General features: G+C 47.0%; 1 protein-coding gene across 1 annotated transcript in view; it reads right to left on the minus strand.

Moving 5' to 3' along the window:
- The window catches only part of KLHL28 (kelch like family member 28), a 209,829-nt gene that overhangs the window by 57,440 nt on the left and 137,758 nt on the right, over window positions 1-14,631 (minus strand). Inside the window, exon 4 of the mRNA XM_086937343.1 lies at window positions 9,589-9,797. Coding sequence (XP_086793469.1) covers window positions 9,589-9,797 — 209 coding nt within the window. The remainder of the gene's footprint in view (window positions 1-9,588; window positions 9,798-14,631) is intronic.

Consider the following 14,631-nt stretch of genomic DNA (forward strand, 5'->3'; position numbering starts at 1 on the left):
TTCTTGTAGCGTTAGTGCCTGTAGCTCGCTCACCCTGCGCAGTGAGGTGATTGCTACCAGAAAGGCTGTTTTCATGGTCAGCATTTCTAGGGAGGCCTTGTGAATTGGTTCGAAAGGTCCTTTCATGAGTTCCGTTAGGACTAGGTTACGGTTCCATGCAGGTGGCGGCACCCTCTTTGGTGGTGCGATCCTCTTTGCTCCCTCCAGGAATCTCTTAACAACCTGTGATGTGAAGAAACTCTTGCATGTTTCTCCTCTTGTGTGAGTGGCTATCGCTGCCAAGTGAACTCTTAAAGAAGATGAGCTTAGGTTTTTGTCGAGCAGGTGCGCGAGGTATTTTAGCACCGTTGAGTCCTTCTGCATCTTTTTGTGTAGCTTTTCCCTCCTGCACCACAGTGTAAATCTCTTCCATTTTGATACGTATCACTTTCGTGTACTGGGTTTTCGTGCCTCTTGAAGTACCCTCAGGGTGCTTTCTGGCAGTTTCAGATGCGCAAACTCTATGTCCTCAGGAGCCACGCTACTAGGCTCAGGCTCTCTGGCTCTGGGTGCAGCACCTCTCCGTTTTGCATGGAGAGTAGGTCTTTCCTTCTCCCGAATCTGTGGGGTGCACTCTGAGCCATCTCCATGATCTGTGAGTACCATGTCTGCCTGGCCCACTGCTGTGCGACCAGTAAACTTGCCGAGTACCCTGTGCATCAGCGGTATCGGGGGGGGAAAAGCGTAAGCAAATGTCCTCGACCAATCTATCCATAGGGCATTCCCCAGGGACCCCTCCCCGGGCAGCCTGGATGCGAAGCTTCGGCATTTGGCATTTTGGCGTGTTGCAAATAGGTCCCCCACCTGTCGAACAGCCTCCTTGTTTCTTGTGCATTGAGCTCCCACTCGTGGGATGCCGATGTCTGTGTGCTGAGCCAATCTGCTTCTACATGGTCCTTCCCTGGCAGATGTATGGCTAGCAGGTCTATCTTGAGTGGGATGGCCCATCTCCATATCTCCTGCGCTAGCTTCGAAAGCGGGGCTGATTGTGTCCCACCCTGCTTGTTGATGTAGAACATCGCTGTTTTGTGGTCTGTCTGGATCAACACTCTCTGATTGTACAGCATTGTCTGGAATGCTTTTATAGCGAGGAAAACTGTCTTCAACTCCAGGTAATTGATGTGTCTGCCCGCATCTGCTGGTGTCCACAGACCCCCTCACTCTGAGTTTCTCCATGTGAGCTCCCCATCCTTTCTGGGATGAGTCTGTGGTGATGGTCACTGTTGGCGTTAGTGGCGTCAGAGGCTTCCCCCTTGTTATGTTCCCCATGTTCCACCATGCCAGCTCTTTCTGCACTGAGTGCGTTACAACCACTAGATCCTCCCAACGAACTGTAGCTTGTGACCATTGCTCCTGTAGCCATTCCTGTAAGGGTCTCATGAGTAGCCCTACAATTGACACTAGGTGTATGCATGATGCCATCATGCCCATGATTTTGCTCGCTATCCTCGCTGTCCTAGCTTGCCCCTTCTGGTAGAGCTGCGTCTCCTTCACCAGTGCTGCCGTTCTCTTCTCGCTCGGGAACACCTTGCTTTGGAAGGTGTAGATCTGTGCTCCCAGGAAGATTTTATTTGTTCTGGTTCCATTGAGGATTTCCCCAAGTGGATGGAGAACCCCAGGTTCATCAGTGTGCTCGTCACTCTGTGCGTGCTGCTTGCACGTTCTGTATGAGCTTACTTTTATTAGCCAGTCGTCCAGGTAAGGGTATACGAGTATTCCCTCCCTTCGTAGGTGTGCTGCGACTGTTGCGAGGCAGTTTGTGAAGACCCTTGGTGCCGATTTGAGGACGAACGCCAGGGTTGTGAACTGGTAGTGGTCTTCTCAGATGATGAATCTGAGCAGATGCTTGTGCCCCCTGTTCATTGGGATGTGCAGGTAGGCATCCTTGAGGTCTATGGTGACCATGAAGTCCCCGCCTTGCAATTGAGGAAGTACCTCTTACAGGAAGGTCATTTTGAACTTTTGCCTTCTTATGAATCTGTTTAAGAATCTTAGGCCAGGATGGGTCTCATCGTTTCGTCTACCTTTGGTACCAGGAAGTATGTGGAGTACACACCCTTGTTCCTTTCTCTGTAAGGCACTGGTTCTATGGCCTGCTTTTGCAGGAGCTCTTTTGCTTCCTCTTGAAGGAGCTCTAGCTCTTTCCTTGCTAGCGCCCTTCTTTTCGGCTTTCTGCTTGTTGGTTTCCCTTCCAACTCTATGCAGTACCCGAACTGTATGATGTTGAGTACCCATTTGTCTGAAGTTATGCTCTTCCACTCCTGGAAGAAGTGCTTTAGTCTTCCTCCCACTGGTCTTACATGCTCGCAGGTGTTTAATTTGCGTAACTCCTGTCCGTTGTGCTTGTGCTCCACCCTGGGAGTTTTTGCTTGGGTGGTCACATGGAGCTTGATTAAATCACTTAGAGGGGGGGCTGTTGTCCCCCTCTCCTATTCTGTCCACGTCCATTCCCTCTCCCGCGAAAGGACTGGCCTCTTTGCTGGTACTGACAGGACTGCTTTTGTTGCCCTTGCTCTGTCTGTGTGTCTGCCTGGTGGGCTTGATGGAACGCCTGGTGCGATGTTCCTAGCTGGTTTCCTCCCCTCCAGTTAGGTCTTCGTCATGCAGTGCCTCTCTTAGTACCTCTGAACTGCAATGTCCCCATGGATCTTGCAGTCTCGTTATCCTTCTTCAGTTGGCTGAGCTTCTCATCTACTGGGGCACCGAACAACGTCTCTCAGTTGAACGGGGTGTTCAGGATGCTGTGTTGCACTTCTGGCTTGAAGCCTGAAATCTTGAGTCAGGCTTGTCTCCTTTCCGTGATGCCCATCATCATGAGTCTGCTGGAGGAGTCTGCTCCGTCCAGGGCAGTTTTGAGGCACAAATTTGCCACATTCTTCCCCTCTTCGACAAGGTTTTCAGCTCTTTGCTTGAATTCCTGAGGCATGTTCTTTATTAACTGGCCCAGCTCTTCCAGGATCTGGTACTGGTGCCTGTTGAGCAGTGTGTTGGAATTTGCCATGCACCAGTGCACCGCGGCATTCCTTTCAATTCTTCTCCCCACGAGGTCCATTCTCCTGCTTTCTTTGTCTGGAGGTGGCCCTGGAGTAGTAGGCACATTGGCCCTCTTCCTTGCCGTGGCCGCGATGATGGAGTCTGCCGAGACCGAGCCCTGAATGTAGGGTGGGTCCTTGGAGGAATGTTTATACTTTTTCTCCGTCCTGGGAGTGACGGCTTTGCAGGTTGCAGGCTCCTTGAAAGCCTCTTTCCCCTGTGCCTTGACGCTTTCGAGCATGGGCAGGTACTGGCTCCTGGTTTGTGTGGGGAGCAGTGTCTCTAAAAGGAAGTCTGCCTTCTGCTTCTCTTCTTCGAAGTTTACCTTGAAAACTGCAGCTGCATTTCTGATGACTGTGTTGTAAATCCCAATGTCATCAGGCGGCGAGGGCCCCGAAGGATACTTGTCGACGCTTTCTTCCGGGCTCTCGGTGTCGACGTCTTGCCAATCTATTTGCGGAGTCTCCGAGGATGCAGACCCGAGGAGCGTCCCGCGGTCGTCGACCCCTTCATAGTCCTAGTAGGAGGCCTCCTCTTCTTCTGGTTCGAAGGCCTCAACGCTCTCCGACTGTCCTTCGACGTCGTAGTCCTCCTCCTCCGTTATCTCGACCACCTGTGTCTTAGGTTTTGTCGGGATCATGAAGTCTTTCATCCTGGCGTCAAATTCTTTCTTTAACTGCAGGATGTTCTCCATCTCGGCCTCGAGCTGTCTCTTTTTCTCCATTTCGGCAGCGTGGTCTGCGTCGAATGGTTCAGCCGGTCTTTTCGGCGGACAGGTCGGCGCAGAGCCGACCTTCGGCGTGGAAAGTTCCGGTGCCGAGCTGACTTTCGGGTCCTTTGCCGGCGCCGAAGTGCTCTTCGGGTGTTTTTCCCTTGGCGTCAAACGCTCCTTTTCGGAGACATCTTTTGCTGTTCTCCAGCTCTGGGCGCCGGGGAGTCCCTCTCAGAGGATCCGCCGACGCCGAAATCTTCGGCGTCGGCGCTTTCGAGAATTTCCCCTCGTGTTTGAGACTCAGGGTCTCTCGGGTGTTAAGGGGCAGTAGAGTCTCCTACCTTCTTCGGAGTCTTCGTATTATCGGTCTCTACGACCGTGTAGCCGTCGTCTGCGGCGGCGGCGTGGTCCTCTTCATCTGATGATAGCCTCAGGTCTCAAAGGGACGGTGGCTGGCCCTTGCCCTGCATGTTGGCGTTGGCTACTCTCTGTTTTGCTCTAACTCAAAGAGTCTTCGTCGTGAAGGCGGAGCAGGCGTTGCAGTCCTCGCTCTCGTGGTCGACCGGTAGGCAAAGGTTGCAAACCGGGTGCTGGTCCTTCTGCGCGTACTTGTGGTGGCAGTTACGGCAGAATTTGAAAGCAGTGTTGTCCATCTCATGCGTTCAGGGGGCCCCCTGAGCGTGCATACCCCGATGGACGTCGAAGTTCTTCTTTTCCTTCGTCGTCCTCTTCGATGATGTAGTCTTTCCCAATATCTTTTCGTCCAAAAATGCGTATTTTTCTTCTTTGTCCAAAAAAGTCTGGAGCCCTTTTGGGAACGATCCAGACCCAACCGCGGAAAAAAGAATCTAAAGATGGCGCACAAGAGTGGGAGCTTCCGCAGGAAGCGTGCCGACGTCACCGGAAATACACCAAACGGTGGGACGTCGACGCCCACCTGGGCTACAAAAAACAAAACAAAAAAAAAAAAAAAAAAGAAAGAAAAGACTACGATTCCGGACCCAACCACAAGACCGCGGAATAATGCACAGCATAGTGAATCCAGAAAGATTCACGCTGCAAAATTTGAATAATCTCCTCCTCAGTGAAAGGTTTGTCTATGTATCGGTGGTGCCAATCCTCCAGCCAGAGCAATTGGATGGTATAAAAAAGGCATTTAGATCGGGGGGGATCTGCTGCTGGGTTGTGTTGTAAAGTGATGAATAGAAGGTTGTCATTGCTTTCTGTATCGCCTCTAGGCCGACTATCACCTCATTCTCCTCAGTTTGGAGCTCTGCAATGTAGTCACTAGCCCAAGGCTTGCGCAGAAGGCCAGCTATGGTTGTAACCACCCGAACTCCCTCACCATACATAAAGGCTTGTGCCACTCTATCAAGATAATTATTCTCTTGCAGCGTAATGCCCTCAGATTCACTAATCTTGCTGCATATACACCCGCTCGCAATCCTAGCAGCAAAATATGCCAGCTCCAGGTCATGAATCTCTCACTCAAGGTGCTACAGCTAACCATGTATCGAACGCAAGATCCAAGCCGGTCTGGCTATGCACTCCCCTTGAACAACTCCTGCTTCCCTTAGAGTGGTGTATGAATCTACGGTGTCTACGTTATGGTCCAAATACTGTCCCTGAATACCTGATCATGCAAGGCCCCCTTCAGCAATCTCCATGTATGTACCTATGCAGGACGATTTAAGAGAGAAATGTAAGAAGCACTGGAGAATGATCTGAGAAAGTGCACGGCAAGTGCGAAGTCACAATGGTCCAGGCTTCTACATCACATGAAAGCAGCCAATAGTCAATTTGTGACCAAGACAAGGTCGCATAGGTCATACAGGTTCCCTCCTCCTTATCCCCACGTCCGCGTCTATCAATTAATTTTCGTTCAATATGGCCTGTAACTGTGTAGCCGCACGCAGATGGCATCGGCGGGACTCTCCCGACCTGTCCCACAAGGGATCGAGATTCACATTGAAGTCCCCTCCCCAAATCATCACACTAGGACCCAGCTAATTCACAAGTCTCCAGATCACTACGAAGAAATCTGGGTCGTCTACACTGGGACCATAAACAGAAAGAAGTCTAAGTAGAATACCCTGCAAAGTACTAGTGAGCATTACAAATCTTTCCTGCTTGTCACACAAGGTTGTATGCGTGTGCCAGGGTTGTCCCTTCTTAATGAGGATAGCAACTCCTCGGGCATAGTTAGAATAGTAAGCTACAGCCCCCATGCCATTGTAGATACGCCAGCACCAATCTCGTCTTGCACCGATCATTCCAGGTTATGCTCTAACTTGCGCCATTGTGGAATGTAGTGAAAGCAAAGCCGTTGGCAAAGCAAATGGCAATCATCACAAATACGTGTCAATGCTTTTTCCTCTTGAAGCACCTAAAGGAAGGTACTATCCCTTGGGGCTTCAGGTTAAGAACACTCCAGTAATATTTGTTGAGGACGCCGAATATAAAAAAGGTTTTAGCTACATTAATACTAAATGTAGTAGAGACTTGATGGTGCACACTATAGAAACGGCTCAGAGAATCTGTAAAAAAAGAACTAGAAGAGCTTACAGAAGCCATTAAAAACAACCAGTCGGCAACAGAAGCTAAGGCGGCACAATAAAGGAGCGTATTTATTGGAAACTAAGCTCTGGTTTTGAGACAATTTGATAATATTTGGTCAAAGCGGTTCCATTAGATCGGAAATTTTAATCTTGATTTATTCAGTAATAATCAAAGATATGTCAATATTGTTTTTTCTTGTGTAAAGTTGTTTTTTGTGTGGAGTCTATTTGTGTAAAGTTTTGTGCTTTCACATGTGATGTGTAAAGTATGTCATATTGAAAATGTGGATTTAAATTTGTGTTGTAAATAATTCTGTAAGTGTTTGTAAATGTTGTATAGATCCAATTCTGATTCTTCTTTTCATATATAAAATTTGTTAAAAAGAAAATTCTAAGTGAAAGGTATAAATAAAATACCGTGCAAACAAAACTAAGCGTGTTTGACCAAAAAGTATGAATAACGGTAGCTTGAAATAATTGTGGTATAGTTAATTGTGATGTTTAATGGTTGCAGATACGCCAGCACCAATCTCGTCTTGCACCGATCATTCAGTCCACAGACATTCCAGGTTATGCTCTAACTTGCGTCATTGTGGGGTGTTTTAAAAGCAACGCTGTTGGCATAGCAAATGGCAATCATCACCCATATGTCTCAATACTAGCTAACAAGGGGTAGTAATGTGGAAGGAAACATTAGGATGTCTAAGAGAGGAAACAGTAAGAGACGAACTGCCGTTCAACCAACCCCAACAAGAGCCCACCCACTACTGCCACCCAATTGGGTTGAATACAGACATTCCACCCTGTAACAGACCGAGTGGGTCTTCCATAACAAACAGGGGAATGGTCCAGAAGGGGATCTCCAGGCACCAGAGACTGCCTCAGCTTCCAGTGTGCTGGGTAGCCAGTAGAGGGAATAGAAGCCATGGTGGGCAGCCGCCAGGAGCTTCCCAAGTGCCAGACATGAGATCTTTGTATTAGAGGATCCCTGCTAATTCAGTTACTTAACAACAACAACTATGTAGTGATATGGAGCAGCACAAATTTCAGTACAGCTTTAGAGGACATGTGCTCAGTTATAGTCACTCATGCGGTTCGATTTGGTGGGTTTTTGGAAAGGGTCAGATCGAGCCCGAGAGAGTGGCTCGATTTGGCAGAGGCCTTAGGATCAGTAAAGTACACAGTTTTACTGGAATGGAAAATGACAGCTTCGTTGCGTAAAGCTCAGTTTTTGGAGGATGCGTTTTACCGGCAGGAATTTGCGGCGAGCAGCCTGCATGGCCATCGTCAAGTCTGGGAAGAAGGGCACGTTGTTTCCTTGATATGTGATCGTTGGGCGATCTTGTGCTAATCTTAATACTGTGTCTCTATCCCTGTCATTCAACACTAGCGCAATAATAAGCCATGCTGGTGCACAGGGGGAAGGGGGTCCTAGGGCCTAGAGACCAATGTGCAAGCTCAACTATTTAGATGGGGGATAGGACCTCCCTGAAGAGCTACTTTAGTATACTCTCCACGTAATCTTCTGCTCAATGAATAGCGGTGAACTCCAGGACCCCCCATGATACGTAGGTTCTTCCTTCGTGGCCTGGTCTCCAAATCTTCATTTTTATTTCAGATAACCTTATGGATCTTTTTCATCTGAAGCAGTTGTTTTCGTCCTTCACCGCAGAAGTGTGCAGCTCTATACGTTCATCATGGCTTGAGACTTTCTCTTTTAGTCAATCAAATTTGTCAGTCAGTAACTATTTTGCCGTCAAAAACCATGAGGCTCTGTTTGAAACTAGGAACATTGCTCTTAGATCAGGTTCCTGCCAGCCCCGACCATCTCCCTCAGTGTCAAAGCTACACTCCTCCTGGTGGACTTCGCTGCCCGAGGCATCCTGCATTGTTCGAAAGGTAACTTTGTCTGCTTGGCATCAGTCTTACCCATTGTGCCGGCGGCAGGAGCCTGACTACTAGTAATAACTGTAAGGAGATCCTCTTGAAGCAGTCCAGCTGCTCCCTAAGTCCCCCAGCCACGGGGGGCACCAGATGTCTGCAGTCCCTAACCAACCCCGTATGTGAAGGGGCACATCTCCCCTGCCAGCAAACCGATGGTGGTCGCTCCCAAACATCCACCACCAACAGTGGGAGTCACATCCACTTCACTATCTCGTGGGTACCCCTACTTCTATCCAACATCCGCATCTGGGCAATTTTGGCTTCTAGTGGGAATAGCATTCTTTCACTCACCCCGCGGGTGGAGCCACCACGATGTCCCCGCTCACCTCTCTGTCAAACACCAGTAATTCTTTGCCTGCGCCCTCCAGATTAAGGTGATCCCGTCACTGCCTGCCACACCTTGCAAGTCCCTCCTCATCCGTGACATGACATTAGTTCATCTCGCCGCGGGCCTGGGCCGCAGTCTCCATGCAGGGCCACATGTAAGACGCGTCCTCTCCTTCCGTGTGGCATGAGGGGAGGCAACACTGCCTCTCCTCTGTCTTACTGGCTGGCCTTAGTTTCCCTCTGCCCACCAGATTGGCCATCTCCAGCCGTTCCCAGCTGCCGGCACCCTCAGAGCTGACGGGAGAGCTTGTGCTCCGTGTCCACGCCACTCAGTGTCCGCTTTGGTGATTGTACCTCAAAAGGGGGGGAGGGGTGCCTGCCACTTTCCAGTCCACTGCTTCACCCAGGTGCCAAAGTGGCTTTGTCGCCTGTGCCACGGCTCCCCCACTTCCTTTCCACTTCACATAGGACCCATCACACCAAAAATCCAACAGCACAGGCTGAAGTTTTCCTTTATCACAGCCATCTGTCATTTCTTTGGCTGTCGTGCTCCTTATTCCGGGGTCCCCACGTTCAACAGGCTTAAGTGGGCTCCTCCCCATGGCCAGCCGCTGCCAAGGCCACCAGGCTCAGATAATATTTGTTGGATAAATGTTCTGGCCCGCAGACCCTCACAGAGTGACGGCCATCTTGCGGTCTTGCTCTCTGGCACTCCTTAAGGAACATATATATTTGGGGACATGCAGCTATAATTTGGCTATCCACCTTTTATCAATTCGCCTTTTGTAGTTCACACTGTGCAGAGTCTGGAACCATTCAATAAATAGTAGAACTACTTGAGAGTTATACATAAATATGTTGATCATCTACCTTCCTCCTCCAAACCTAAAAACTAAAATGCAACTCCTTATAGAAAGCAGCCAAACATCAAGATCTTACTACTGTTCATAAACAAAAAGTTCAAAGCAAAGTTACCTGTTCTGGGTTCCTTCATAGGTCTACAAACAGTCCACTGATTTTGATGAGGGTCAAATCTTTCAATGCTGGACAAGTGAGAGACGCCATTGTGTCCACCCACAACGAAAATGAAGCCCAGCATAACACCGACACCAAAGTTGATTCTTTTATCAGCCATTGAAGCAACCATCTCCCAGGAATCCTTGCTTGGATCATAGCGCTCCACACTGCGTAGAAAGTAAAGTTTTGCATGAATTTCGGAAAACTTTCACATACTACTGTGTATTCATAAAGATTAATACTGAAACAAATGTTTAGTAATAAAACAATTGTTGCCCTGGTAAAGAGTCTGAAAGACATGAGAAACAATAACTTTGGTGAACTGTCAAATTGTCAAGCTGTAATTAAAAAAAACATAGTCATCTGCAAGTGTTCTTCTACTCAGACTGCAAGATAGCTGATTGATATTAGTATAAGACCTGCGGGACACAAGTTCGAAATTCAGACAGTGACAAGTCAGTACTTCATCCTTTCAAGGTTAAATGGCCCAACAAGGCAAAATCCTCTCTGAGGTTGACTTTGTTGTGATAGAACATGGCCTGGCAATTTAGTCTGTCCCTTGTATGATATTAGGCCAAAACTGATCTGGATAGGATTTTTTCGTGTTTGCATTAACATGAACAAGCTGAAATACTATTGATGGAAAGTCAGCCTAGAGTAATTACAAGTGGCTGAGATTAATTCAAGGATTTCATCCTTCAATTTTTCACTCAATAAATAATACCATAAAGCTGAACAGTAGCAAAAGCTATCATGTACAGTGTAGTGTAGTGTATGTACAGTGCTGTTAAATGGCAAACCCATGGTAGCAAGTGAAACAGAAAAACAAGTTCTTGGTCTTGAACATCAATATTTTTATTATATTATGATTCTAGAAGTGGGTTTACATGTCTGCACATTGAGAAGTCACACATGGAGGCAAATTTTCAATCATCACTTCACAGGACTAAAACTGAAGTACTACTCCTATAGCTATGGCAGTTGCAGGTTTATGGTCCTGCACAAGGTGATGGGGGAGTTAATGATAGGTAACACAACTGAAATCTAGAGGATGTTATAAAGGATGGTAAAATGGGTGCAAGGCTGAGGAGGGGATTGCGAACAAAGGAGCGGCATGGGCTTGGGATAGTTGTGAAGCATCTTTGTGTGGCAGATTGTAACCAATGCTTCAATAAGAAAGCTTTTGAGATATTATATACAATCATAAATTTCCTATTCAGTTTTTAATCTAGTTAAATTGGGGTTATCAATAAAAATCATAAAACTCACCACAATTGAGTTTAATCATATCGGGCACTTCCAAGGTAACACATGAAAATGAAAATGATGCTAGCGCTATTATAATAATTAATCTACGAAGAGTACTAAATAGCCTGAAAACAGGCCTTGTGGGGCTTGCATCCAGCAGAAGGAAACCCCCTGTGATGAAAGCAAGTCCCCTTGTGTGATTTAGGCTTTGCATCTTATTTTTGTTAATTAACAATCACACTGAATAAATCTGTACTTGGTTTATCAATCCCTCTATTACAGGATCTCAGTTCTGGTTATGGCATCTAATGTAGGAGGACAACTTTTAAAACCCAGATTTAAGTTACCTTCCATTGCCTTCTATTGTGGTATAGCCTTGACTAAGAAGAAAACATTATTGCTTTTTCCACTGAAGTTTAATTCTGGAACTCACTCAAGCAGTTTGATCAACAAATCAAAAGAGTTGCTTTGTATGTGTGCGAGAGTGTCCCATTGACTGAATACGCATAGAACAAGATAGGAATACTGAAGCAAATACTGGTCTGAAAAACTCAATAAAAGCCACATTTAAAGGGATTCAGGTTTGTCATGATGAAAGCTGGGAGTCCATTTTGGCATTTAAATCCACCTGAAACATGTACACCCAAGTAGATGTAGTTGAGATAATAGACTCCAATCACATCTGCAGTTGATTTTAAGACAGCCCCTAAGATACAATTTAGCAACAAGGAACCTGAAGGTGTTTCATCAATGTTTAAAGTAGTTGAATCCTGAAAAAAATAAAAACTGAAGCACTCTTCTTCTATCCAGTAGTGGTCAGGGGTTGAGTCAGATCAGTTGTATTAGGCAATCGGAGGAGAACTCTATGATGAAGCATGTCACACACTCTTGCGTGGTGAGAGTACAACTAAAAACAAAAGGGATTACTCTTCATAAAGAACGGGAAATTGGCACCCCAGGATACATCAGAGGGACCTCTCATTTAAAGTAATTATTTTCTTGGGAAAACAAGATGCCTCTCAAGCTCCTTCTTGATACAGTATGAAGTAAACTGAGCCTAATCAGGCAATGGCTTAACAGGAGGTGTTCTTCGCCTCTTGTTTCTGATTTTTGTTCTCGCTTCTTCCCCCTGGGCTATTTATTACTACTGGGAACCATTATCACCCTTCCTTTCCCTTCTGGAACCTTTCTTTTCAGAGCTCCTCTCCCCTTTTGGTTTAAAACCTAACTGGTCCAGCCCCTGTTCATCCTGTTAACCACTTATCAGCCAACATAGCAAGCATTTCTACATTATTCTCAGTAAAACCAGTCACATACTGTCTTAATGGTTAATGCACTCTTCCCAGAGTTGCTCTGCTAACAGGTGATTTAGGGACTGGCAATCCTTCACTTCCCTCCCTCCCACCCACCCTCTCTTTCCAATCACACATTATGTCATGAATCAAATTCTTGAGCAGAATGCCACACACTTTACTACAGCCAAGTGTACTTTTGCAAATACTAAACTGGCTTCAACCCGGTCTAAACAGAACTTCCAATATGCATTTAAAGGCCTGACTGAGATTCTTGGGCACACTTTAAATTACCCTAGTCCTTTCAGAAAGGGAAGGACTCAGTAAAGTCTCTACCTTGGACTTCTCATTCAGACTGTGCACCTTATAAATAACCCAAACTGTGAACCCCCCCCCCCCTTAAGTCTCAGTGCCTGGCACATACATGAATATCATCTCTTTTGATATCTTAGTGGTAGGTTTCTTGGATATGGGAGGGGTAGGTCATCAACCACTGAGCGAATACCTTTATCTGCTAACCTGAGCGTCTCTTTTTTCATGGCAAGACACTTATCCAATTACCAATCTGTTTCCTTCCTCTCCTGCCCCCTCTTCCCATCTTCACATATTCACCTCTGTTGGACCAGACTCTTTTTGCATGGCTATACCCAAACTTTCTGCCTTCCTCCGCCTATTTTTCTGACCTTGGTTTTGTTGGCTTTAGGACTCTGGGCACTGTACCACTACTAATCAGTGCTAAAGTGCACATGCTCTCTCCTCTAAAGAGGATATGATGGGTTTACAGCTGTGTGGCATATATGATTTACTTACATGTCCCTTGTACAGTGGTATCCCATATACCCAGTGCCCGTAAACAGAATGCCACCCACAGAGGTAACCTTTCAAACCTGTTTCAGGCCTGCCACCACAGGGTCTATGTGCACACTTTACTGTCACTTTGACTTGCTATTTAAAACTATTTGCCAAGCCTTCGACTCACCTTTTATTACACCTAGGTCACCCCTAAGGTAGGTTCTAGATAGTCCTATGGGAAGGTTGCTGTGTAAGTGAAAGGGAGGAATGTTCCTTTATGTGTGGCATGTCCTAGTAGCGACAAAAAGTCTATTTTGTTTTTCACTGCTGTGAGGCCTACTCCTCTCAAAGTCCAGCACTGGAAATACCCTTATATACCTTTAAGTGGTAATTCCTGATCAGAAAGGAGTGCATTGTTTTTTGTTATGTTTAGAAGAGTGGTGATGAATCATAATTACTGGTGTAGTTGAATTTTACATTACTATTTAAGAAATGCCAGTTTTAGAAAGTGGGCATTTCTCTGTGCTTACGACTCTGTGCTTTGCAGCCTGACTCTAATACAGGTCTGGGCAGGATGACAGCTAAACTTTGTGAATACTTTCTAGACCACCACCAGACAGGAAGAGCAGGATGTAACAGGGGATACATCTGCATACAGACAGTCTTCCTGGTGGTACACTTTACATTTGTATAAGTTGTGCCCTGCCCTCACAAAAAGGGCTGATTTACCCACTACTGATCGTCTGGAGCTACGGATGGGCTGAAGTCACTGCTTCATCAAAGACATATTTAAGTAAAAGTACTGAGACTCAGACCCCATGTTCTTAGACACTGCGTGTGACTTGTAACCAGACACTGCTGGCTCCACAAACTACACATTGCCAGAGGACTTCTGTGCTGCCAGAAGAAACCACCATTTGAACTACTTGCTTTGTTGTGGTGGCTTGCTGCCTGCTAGGCTGCTGGAGGGACTGCCACTCTGTGAACTGACTTTGTGCTGATCGGCCTGCCTGCTACTCGGTTTGTGCCACAAGTGCTTTCCAAGGGCTTGTTGGCTTGCCCCCTGTTTTCTCAGAGTCTCAGGACCAGAAAAGACTCTGCCTGCATCCTTAATTCCTTGGTGTGGGACTCTAAGTCCGGCAATTCTAAACATCTGAGCACAGTGATTGTTGAGATCTTTTTGCTCTACCAAGTTTGCCAGGGTCAGTAAGTGTGAGGCACTCTTACTGGCCTCAGCGTGTGTTCAGCGTTTTTTTGAAGAGCAGCGCCCGTCGAGTGCTTCGCTCTGTCTAAGAACTGCGTGCCCTAAGCTGCGATTGCGGCACTGAAGGGCTACCCCGGGATCGACATGTTCCTTGCGTCCACTCGCACCACACATGCAGTGCAGAAGCGAGCCGAAGAGCTGCTTTGTTCGTGGCGCACTGATGAGGCAAAGCGGAGGCCCGTTGACAATGCGACTCCGTAGGCCGCACTGCCACCTGCGGGGAAAAGAGCAGTGTGATATCCAGGTGTTACGATCACCAGGGGCACTGCTTGTCAAGAGAGAGCTGGTACCCAGTGCCATGATGCCTACTCTGATTAAGAGAAGTTACTGTGCCTTACAGCAGAGTCCCGCAGGGTCCCCTGTGAATGCTGGGCCAGCACGTAGAATCATAGCTGTTTGCACATA

Source organism: Lissotriton vulgaris, chromosome 9 (genome assembly GCF_964263255.1).
Source record: "Lissotriton vulgaris chromosome 9, aLisVul1.2, whole genome shotgun sequence".
NCBI classification, from domain to species: domain Eukaryota; kingdom Metazoa; phylum Chordata; class Amphibia; order Caudata; family Salamandridae; genus Lissotriton; species Lissotriton vulgaris.